The sequence below is a fragment of the Phoxinus phoxinus genome, assembly GCF_949152265.1.
Source record: "Phoxinus phoxinus genome assembly, chromosome: 4".
NCBI classification, from domain to species: Eukaryota; Metazoa; Chordata; class Actinopteri; order Cypriniformes; family Leuciscidae; genus Phoxinus; species Phoxinus phoxinus.
In genome coordinates, this window is record NC_136879.1 from 9,786,368 (window position 1) to 9,797,069 (window position 10,702).

At 38.6% G+C, this 10,702-nt stretch overlaps 1 protein-coding gene across 1 annotated transcript; it reads right to left on the reverse strand.

The window, feature by feature from the left end:
* Positions 1-2,977: 2,977 nt before the first annotated feature.
* Positions 2,978-9,683, reverse strand: LOC306997417 (uncharacterized protein). The gene is made up of 17 exons (XM_079610723.1): positions 8,490-9,683; positions 8,257-8,396; positions 7,965-8,169; positions 7,782-7,886; positions 7,462-7,655; positions 6,894-7,035; positions 6,029-6,787; positions 5,857-5,930; positions 5,655-5,774; positions 5,525-5,572; positions 5,339-5,422; positions 5,168-5,233; positions 4,058-4,118; positions 3,892-3,942; positions 3,766-3,810; positions 3,602-3,666; positions 2,978-3,519 (listed from the first exon to the last, which is right to left on the reverse strand). Exons 1-13 carry the CDS (start codon positions 9,412-9,414, stop codon positions 4,116-4,118), a joined length of 2,865 nt encoding a protein of 954 aa, XP_079466849.1. The 5' UTR covers positions 9,415-9,683; the 3' UTR covers positions 2,978-3,519; positions 3,602-3,666; positions 3,766-3,810; positions 3,892-3,942; positions 4,058-4,115.
* Between the last annotated feature and the right edge of the window lie 1,019 nt (positions 9,684-10,702).

Below are 10,702 nucleotides of genomic sequence, written 5' to 3' on the forward strand. Positions count from 1 at the left end.
ATGACCCCGCATAATGAGCTTGCATAATGAGCCTTTCATTCAGGTGTGTCACACACGAAAGAATGTGAGGACTGTCACGACTACCTGGCTCACAGTAGTAATGACATAGGGGAGACCACACCGTTTGTTTCGTTAAATCCAAAATAATTTATTAAACATTAAATTATACGATGAAATCATAATTTAAATCAATAAGTGTATCAAGTCAGTAAATTTGAAGCAAAAGAAAACTAATCAAAAGTGTAGTGCAGATCAGTAAAAGTGTAGACTATGTGTAATGCAAAAAAGGCAAAAAGGAGTAAGATGATGCTGCCACCAGCCCGGAGGCCAGAGCAAAGCAGAGACGCGCAGCACAGAGCAACCGGATCTCCAGAGCAACTGGCAGGAGATGTTTTTAAACCGTCCCGCCAATCAGCTCCTGCCAGATGGACCGAAAACAGACAGCTCCCCCTTCAGCTTGGAGGGAGAGAGACGGCCCAAACATTTACTGTTCATAGTGGAGTGAGCACACCCAGCATGGCAAAGCCGGGTGTGACAGGACAAAATAAATAAATAAATATATAATCCAAATATAAATTAAAGTGAAAAGCACATTTTTAGTATACTATTAGCAACATTTTTTCATACCTGGAAACAAATCTTGTTCAAATAGGCTATATGCGCCATTCTACAGAATTGCTTCAAAGTTAGATTTTGAAACTTCTTTTTTTTCACAATTTTTTTTATACATGCAAATTGTATAATATCCAAGCTCAACATTTCTAGTAATTGTGCAGTTAATTCTCATACTGTATTTTCAGAAAGTTTTGGAATACATCCTCTGCCCAAATGTGTCACTAATAAAAAACAATTATAATTTAATGAGAAGGCTTGACCTATAAAGATTATTTTACATCTACCTTTTAAATATATGTTTTGCTATTTTATTAAAAAGTGTTCACATGTAAATCAACAACAATTACAATTTTAACAATATTTCAAGTGTAATCTTTTTTTTTGTAAGTATCATACATATTTCAAAGTTAAGGATTCATTAGTTTGATATAGCCTAACGTTACATTGGAACAAACACTATAACATCTTAGTTGATGAGTTTAGTTTTGACAAAACATACTATATATTTAACATATGAGCAGAAACTGGCTAACAAAAGCTTTTTTGATGTCTATTTTACAGTAAAAACGTTATAGTCTATCCAAAACTAGTCACAACAGCACACATATATGCCGTTCATTCATCACACACAGAAACACGATTCATAAACAGTATTTTTGTGGTTTACAGATACTATTCCATATCGCGATTACAGCAAAGCATATAAGGATAAAAAACGTACTACTAATCTGGATCCATTGCTCCTCGAAGTGAAACCAGCACTTCTGAGGTAAATTTCCCAGGATTATTCCTCACAGCCTCGCAAGATGACACACAGTACATTCATCTGGTTAAACTTGATGTGTTTTATCGAGCTGATGTGGCCAGTTTGCATGTATTGCCTCAGATCATTTGCGTTTGAATGAATATCATCGGTCTGCGGAACATAAATGGGCGTTTTTTCCCTAAACGGGAACACCCCCCTTTTCTTCTTCTCCTTCTACGAGGAACTGTCAACATCCGGTCTATATTATGTCAAAATAAAGGTTGTACATTGACGTTATCATTGAACCAAACATAGGAAAGCAGGAACTTACGTTTAGAACTTACCGAACGTCGCAGTAGCAGTTGAAAATGTTTGGTTGTGCAGTGCATTGTTCTACTTGTCAAAAAGCTTACGATTATAAAAAAATAAAATGACATAAAAAAGTATTGTACTGCAGTATCAAACCAGTATTTCCTACAGTAATTAACGTTACTGCAGAATAGGCTACTGCACCTCAACAGTTGTAGTACTGTGTAGCAAGTGCAATAATTTGGATACGAAAAAACTGCATTCATAACAAATACTACTACAGTGTTACCACTGTATACTTAGGCTACTGCACAATGCAATATTTTGGACACGAAAATACTGCAGTACTGTTTTCCTGTCACACTTTTTTCAGTCTAACAAATCAGCAGGGAAAGCAAAACTGTCTCATAACCCCAATCGGATACCACACTATCCGTGGATCTGATACTGCTTTGCATTCAGAAGGACTTATATTAATCTCCACAATACACCAAACCACATCAGTAATATAATTTTGTATAATATTCATAATATTCCCTGTGTATATCCCAACAAAAATGGCCAAACTGAAGTATGGATTTTAATATCACCTGGACATTGAGCAAATTTGTTTAAGATACAAGGAGCATTTATTTACAATCAGACAGCATAGTTCACAAGGGTTCCCTTATTTACACACAAATACTTGGCTGAATATGGATATTTTCAATAAACACACAAAGACCATTTATTTTACGTAGCAAACTTAAGAAAACTTTATTGCCATGCAGTATAAAAATACAATGTAAAAAAAAAAAAAAAAAAAAAAACATAACTGTCTTGGTATAACAATGTCTTGTTATAGTGTGTGTTGTTTGTGTGGTGTGTGTTTGTGTTGTTGTTTTTGTGTGTGTGTTGTGTTTGTGGTGTGTTCTGTGTTTGTGTGGTGTGTATGTGTTTGTGTATGTGTGGGTTTGTGTGGTGTGTTGTTTGTTGTGTTGTGTTTGTGTTGTTGTTTTTGTGTGTGTGTTGTGTTGTTTGTGTTGTTGTTGTTTTTGTGTGTGTGTTGTGTTGTTTGTGGTGTGTTTGTGGTGTGTTCTGTGTTTATGTGGTGTGTTCTGTGTTTGTGTATGTGTGGTGTGTTGTTTGTGTTGTGTGGTGTGTTTGTTGTGTTGTTTGTGGTGTGTGTGTGTTTGTGGTGTGTTCTGTGTTTGTGTGGTGTGTATGTGGTGTGTTTGTGTATGTGTGTGTTTGTGTGGTGTGTTGTTTGTTGTGTTGTTTGTGTTGTGTGGTATGTCTGTGTGGTGTGTTTGTTGTGTTGTTTGTGTGGTGTGTGTGTGTGGTGTGCTGTGTTGTGTGTTTGTGTTGTTTGTGTGGTGTGTTGTTTGTTGTGTTTGTGGTGTGCTGTGTTGTGTGTTTGTGTTGTTTGTGTGGTGTGTTGTTTGTTGCATGCTTTGACCTACTCTGCAAACTGTACATCCTCTACCAAGTACCTTCCATAGCCTGTGTGTCTAAGCACCAAGCATGCTTTCATCCAATTTTTTTTGGAAGAAAACAAATGTGCTAGTCGTAGCACAAGGCCACTGCCACAGCCTGCCACCTTGCAGATTTTGCCTATGCTAATATGCACCGGATCACTTTCAATTTCAAGATCCTTAGCCACGCTATCATTAATGCTGATCATTGGATGAAAAGGCCTCGAAAGATCTCGAAACAATTTAGATGTGTTATTAAATGATTCCAGCATGGTCATGTCCATTCTAAGGGTAATTCCAATGATCTTCTGCAAAATCTCTGGAGGGAGGTATGACTGGTCCTGGTCCTGGTCCCTTTCTGTTGCAGCAGGTGTGACCACTGGTCCTTCAGTGTTGCTGAGAGATGGAGAGAGTTTAGCATATTGGCCTACATCTTCAAATGTAGGTAAAATCACAAACTAAGAATACAATGTGATACCTTTCAACAGTAAATTTCTGCAACACTTGCGCACACCACCACCTTCTGATAATTGTCATGTCCGCCTGAAAAGTATTGTGGTCAACTTCCAAATAGGACAAGTAAATGACTGAACATATAATATTTAATATTATCTGATTAAGATTTTAAGATAAAAAACCCACCTCATTGAAGTCAAATGGTTTTTGGAGGGTAGCATACAAAGCATACTGAAATTAAGATTAAACAAAGTTACTAATTCAGAATAAGTCAATAAAAGACGTTACAGAAAACATTAGGCTACAACTCACCATCAGCATGAACACCCCACAATTATTGCTGAGATGCTGAAGAGATGCACCCTAGAGAAATCATAACAGAGCATGGTAAATGACAATGATCCGTACATATTTGCATTCACTCTCTAAATCAAATTGCATATAAGCCCCTTTCTTTCCACACATGCCTATGTTTTACCTCATAGTCTGACAAGAAAAGGATGTTCCACTCTTCACTGGACACCATATGTGCGAGGTTACTGAAAATAATTTTGAAGACATTTTAGTTGCAATGCTCTTTTAAATGGAACATTGAGCCCTAATAAGGAATTGCCAATACTCTGCCTTGACTACACATACCCACCTTGAGAGCACAGCTTATAATTGTACTGAATAAAGTCTACACTATACCCGTACTAGTAACTGGCCTAGGAGTAATAGCAATTCCTAATAGAGATTTAGGAACATATATGAACATGTATGAACAGGGAAAACAATTTATCTGAAAAAAAAGGAAGTTATAGTATAAAACAGAACTACTATACTTCCATAAAAAACACTCTGTTCTTGAAGCAGTGGTTTGAAAGCCCACATAATATTTCTAACAAGTAAAGACTCTGATGTTTCCAGTGAATAAATGACCAACTGTCTTCATTTTAATCAAAAAAAAAACTACACAACTATTCTCTTAAAGGTTTAGACATAGTAATGAACAATGCTTCAAGACCCTCTGAGTTTTCCATGAACAAAGAACCAGCAATCAGATTTCTAGGAAAAACCTGAAGACATCTAGGTAGCAGCCATCTCCAAAGCCATTAGGATCCATGGAGTCAAAAAAGTGCATAGTCCTCTGTCTTGGTTTGAGAACCTGTTAAAAGTTTCATTTCATGGAACAGCAAGACCCAATTGGTTAAGGACCCAATTCCAACCATAAAGCACTTTACAGCTGATGTTTCTCACTCAGCCATTATCTACCTCCTGCGCTTATCGACCCCATATCATAGATGTTTTATTTGTCTCGTAGACTGAGCACTTGACTTACCCTAGGCAAGGAAACTGATGAAAGAAATATGCTTTTAAATATATTATATTAGCATTTTCTGTATTTTGTGGCAATTTCATATTAGAATAAACATTCCTGAAACAAATTCCAGGAATAGAATCATTTTGTATTCTTCAGAATCAATTCCCAGCCCCAGTGCCGATGACAATGTTGCGATGTACTGTATCATATCCAAAGTAAGGATAATGTTTGTATAAAAATAGTATAGTATTTCAAAGAACAATATGCCAAGGTGAGATTACTCACACACAAAGTCCAGTGTCCTGGCTCCCAGGCTGGGAGAAGCACAACATCCTTGGATGCAAAGTCACACTGGAGAAAACAAAAACTTTTCAAAGAGGAACTTGAAGGATATGAGGTAAATACAAATAGGTAGATAGACAAGGTAGATACAAATTATTTTACATCAATACTCACAATCATGGAATCAGCAGGGCAAGCTGATAATGGAGGAAGCCACGTCACTACCACATAGGCATCCACAGCAATGGTTGCTATGCCCTTTAATTAAAAACAATAAAAAAAAAAAAAATCTAATTCAACTGTTAAAAACAAAATCAGAGGGCAAGGTCATTTCGTAAAATAAATAAACCACGGACTTACATGTGCATTTGCAGTGTTTGCTACAATGGTGAAACAATAATTTGCAATCTAAAAGGAAACAATAAGATTATTCATACTGTACCCCACAAGTAAATACAGATCAAAGGAAAGACACTAAGTTTATACTTACCGTTGCTTCTACATCTCTTTCTAGGCCAAGTGTCCAAAAGTCTGACCTTCTGAGGATCGGGGAGTTGGCTAGGACAATTGGCTCATGTGGGTTGCCATTAATGTCCAACACATAGTCTAGCTATGGGGAAATATGCATAAAATGATATACATGCATGCAAGATTGAAGATGCTGATAGAGAAATACTACTATTAAACCTTACTAATTGAGAGAGTCTTGCATGTGGTGTTTCTTTCCAATTTGCAACTGTGGAGTCAAGATTAGTGGGGTGAACAGCTGAAGAGAGACAAAAAATAGAATGTATTATTGGAAACATATATGCTGTATGTACTGTATACAATCACTAGTGAAAACAGCGTGAAAATGTCTCTTACGCTGACATTGTGGTGGGAAATTTGGGTCTAATTCTGTTGTCTGTGAAGTGTCCATGACAACATGTGTGTCTGGGAGAAGATCACATTCATTTGTCTGAGAAGAGGGCAAGAGACAGAATTCTGCCTGTCCATACTCATTGAGAGTCAGTGGAATGTCAGGGCTCACAAGCTTCCTTAACTCCTCCATGACTGTCTTGTTTTTCCGTTGATTGTAGTGATGAATGATATTTCGCATTGTGAAGACATGTGCAGAAGGAGAGAGCATGTTCATGAAGTAATTGTTTTTCTTCATGATGGAGAAGAGCTGTTCAGCTACTTGGCTGTTTATTCTTCCGGCAAGCTCTGGTACCAGCCCTAACTTCCGGAGGATATCTCTTGGATCTTTTGTATTTCTCTCGTGGAAGGTGTCATAGAGACAATAGTGTTCTTTCGACCCAGTCAAAGGATGGCCATTCGGGTCCGGGAAAGTTTTCTTGGTTTTGAGCCAGGGTAAACTGACTGTGCCACCTTTGGATGCCCACTGCAGGTTTTCAGGGCTGGGGTCCAGCAGTCGACCCTCATGAGGGCTGAAAGGGACCACCTCAGGTTCTCTCAGGTTAGCATGTACTGCAAGCCCTCTGGCAAAATCGTAAATGCTTATATTTGGCATGTGTTTCCACGAGAGCAACAAGTCTGTGAAGTCTCGCGGACTTTCTGCCCTGATGTTGCATTTTAAAGAAACAACTTGTCCACAGGGGCACATGACAACAGCCCAACCACCTGTGGTAGAAAGAAAGTACTCAATGATGTCCAACTACATTACCAGTAGACAGTCCAAAAGATTAACGTGATAAACACTTGTGTTGAGCCAGTTATTTTAACTTACCAGATGCACCCCAAACCTTCTGAAATACTTTATCGTACTTGCTTCTAGTGGCCATCTCTTCTCTTAGACGCAAAATTAATTCCATTTTTGAGCCCCTGGAATCAATGCCACACTCCTTACAGAGTTTGCGAATGGCATGGACCTGTAATGTATTAAATAAAAAAAAAGTGTAATTGCCAACTGCTGTATTGTTTGAACAGAATAATAAAAAAAGAGACACAACGTTTATGTCACATGCATAGTGTGCTGTGTGTATGTAGGTTACTGGTGACTGGGGAGGTGAAGCAGTGTGCTGGTGTGTGTGAGGAGGGAGGGTGTGAGAGGTCTTACTTATAATGGCAGGGGATATAGGGTATTTAGGGTAGAGAGGAATATTATGCGTGGAGAGATGTAAGACTGGTCCATGAAATAGAGGGAGAAAAAAGTGCTGAAAGTCAGGTGTGTGTGTGTGTGCGTGTGTGCAATGTGTTTGTATGTGTTCATAAGTGATGAAGAGTGAATGTGTGCAAAGTCAGTATAGTATGAGTTTAAGGTTCAGATCATGTTCAGGAAATGCAGATAAGCTCACCTTCAAATTGGATATTTCGTCCAGTAACCGATCCTCTGTTATGTCCATCTCCCTGCTTTCATTCGGCTGCATGGACATGTGGACCTTCTCATGCTCTGTATTGAGCACCATGTTCGACTTACGAGTATGAGAGCCAATCCAAGGGGCCCAGTGGTTGTATGTGGGTTGAACTTGGAAAGGATTTTGCCTGTCACCTGAAAGAAAACAGTCTGCACTTAGGGTTTGTAAGGGCAGTAGATAGACAGGGACAGAGTGTAGTGGAGAATTGTATTTCAGTGGGTAACATTACATGGCAATTATTTAAGATTACAGTCACTTACTTGGAACAAAAGCCCTTGCGATTCTCTCTAGGCATACAGAGTCCCAGAAGTCCTCAATGTCCACCTTTCCATCAAAACCATCAGGTGGATTCTCTAGTTCACTGACTATAAGTAATAAGAAATATTAATATAGTTGACAATAAATGGGGGGTGGCATTTTCTAGAATAAAACCCGGACTGTACCTGCCATGCTAAAAACACAGTTCTTGTGGAGATCCATGACGGCAATAGGTGGGTGATGTCCACAGCGAACACAGGCAAAATCATAATTATGATCTGTTAACGCTTCAAAATGAAGGTACCCATGTATCAGAGTGTTTTTATTGGGATATTTTTGTCCTGAGGTCAGCTCACATGTTTCAATAGCTCGACCTAGAGCTGTGTGTGTCTGAAATAAGAGATCTTCAATAATAAATTATATGAAATGCACAGGTATGCAATATCCAATTTCACATCTTGAAAAATGTACAATTACCTGAAGGCAGTTTCGAAGGTAAATACAAAAATGGAGAGTAAGAATGACTCTGTCATTGAAATTGTGTACACCATCCTCCCATTCTTGATAGCGAATCATCATACCACATGAACTGCATTTTTTGGAATAAGTTGTCACACCTGTATTACATTAAGAAATCATTACAGTAGTATCACCTAAAACTTGGAATAATAAATAAATACAACTCAATGTAAATTTTACATGACACTTACCCTCAACGACTCCCTTCAGTGAGATTATTTTTGCTGATTTGGTTATTATGAAGGGTTTACTGAGAGGAACATTGGGACATTCTGGACAAAGTTGTTCCTTTGGGATCAGATGCATTGGAAGTTCAGCCTCACTCGCCAAGCCACAAAACTCTGAGGGCAAGTCCGCAGGAAGCTTTTTTTCCCTGTGTATGTATTTCACTATTCTTTTTAAGTTTTCTTTTTGAGGAGGGTACCTGTATTCAAGAAAGCAGGGTTTCGTTTCAGGCTCTTCTTCTTCTTCTTCTTCAGCCTCATCATTTGCATTTTCAAAATGCTCCTTCATTGATTGGAATAGGTGCCACTTGGCAATGCACTTGTGAATACAAGCCTGTTTTCCTGTAGCACAATGACAGTGCCATGTGTTTTTGACTAAGTCAAACATTACCATCATTCTGCCAAACTGGTTGCAGTAGGAGAGGTGTGGCTCATAAACAGACAAAAATTTCCTTGTGGAAGAGCTTCCAACTTGAACCTCAATACTGAAAGGGATACCTTCCTCACTTGCTGCTGCTTGTTTCTGGAGACATATCTTTTTTTTCTCTTCACTGAACCACTTGCTGCTCACAATTTCTCTGAGGACATCTTCCTCAAGCTGGATCTTAGAGGTGAGGGGTGGTGGACAGTACTTCAATGACTGAATATGGGCACAGTCATATGTAACGAAACCACTCCTGTGCATTACCTCTGTGTTTCGGATACAGTCGTCCAATGCGCACCTAATTTGGTGGTTCGAGCCAGATGTTTTTTTCTGGACGTGAATGGGCCCACTGTTACTGTTAAATGACTTTAAAACAGCATATATTCCCATATCAGTGTCCAGACATTCGCACGCTAAATGGCGATCCACTCTTATATCTTCTTTGACAATCGTGTGTCGTCTCCTCATGTGTTGTTTAAGATTTTTTTTATTCAACACAAGTGCACAAATTGTGCACTGCACCCGTCTCACTTGAGAAGATCTGTTGTCAACTGTTGTCGTTGTTGATGTTGGTGTCACTTCATCCAGCACAGGGTGAGCCTGGGGCTGGTGCTCTGGCCTCTGGTTTGCCCCCTGTGAATTCTGTGATTGGCAGGTGCTGAGGTGTCTCAATAAATTATTCCTCCTCGGAAATGTGAGGCCACAACCACAGCAGTGGTAGTGACTGCCCTTTCTGCAGCCCAAATTGCATATGTACATCAAAAAAAAAAAAAAATTTAAATAGTTGGCCCACGTAACGTGAAACAATGGCTTGGCAAATATGGCAAAGACAGCTGACCATCAGTAACTTCATCACTAATAACATTATTTTTGTAATTTTATAACCAATTAATAGAAGATTTCATAGAAGGCCTTGATACAGGGCATAGTGCAATATATGCGACAGGCTGTGTACAATACATGAGTCAGTGTGCAATATAGGACAAACACTTTTTATAACTTTATGATCTTCTCATTAAGTGATGCAGATTTGTGGATTGTGCATAACATAGATGGGGAGAATCTTATGATGCGTAATTGGTGGAGGGGTATGTGGTCTGTGTGTGTGTGTGTATGAGTGTCTGCATTAATTTGTTTATTTACTATACTGATGGGACAATATTTAAAGTCAAGTCAAGTCATCTTTATTTATATAGCGCTTTTTACAATACAGATTGTATCAAAGCAGCTTCACAGTTATAACATGAAAATACAAAAAAAATTTTTTTTAAATAATTGAATATTAAATGTCCCCAACTAAGCAAGCCAGAAGGTAAGGCAACAGCGGCAAGGAACCAAAACTCCATCAGGTGACAGAAAAAAGAAGGCCATGATATAGAGTAGGATGCAATACATGTTGTAGGCTGTGTGCAATACATGAGGTAATAAGGCAGTGTGCAATAGAAGATTGTGATGCAGATTGTGGACTGTGCGTTCCTTGAATACTTATCATAGGGCTATTTTATATGATATGTACTTGTAATAGGGAGGGGAATCTCTCCGTGTGCATGTCTATGTGTGGGTGTGTGTTTTGTTTATATTGTGTAAACATGATTTTGTGTACCCGTGCCAGACTCTCACTTCCCAAAGATGAATTTCTCCACTCTGGAGATAACAAAGGCTTAACTATCTATCTAAAACATACCTCTATGATGCACCACCGTCTTTAGATGGCTCTGCATGTGGGTTTCCACCCTGGCATAGTCCCCCTTGTACT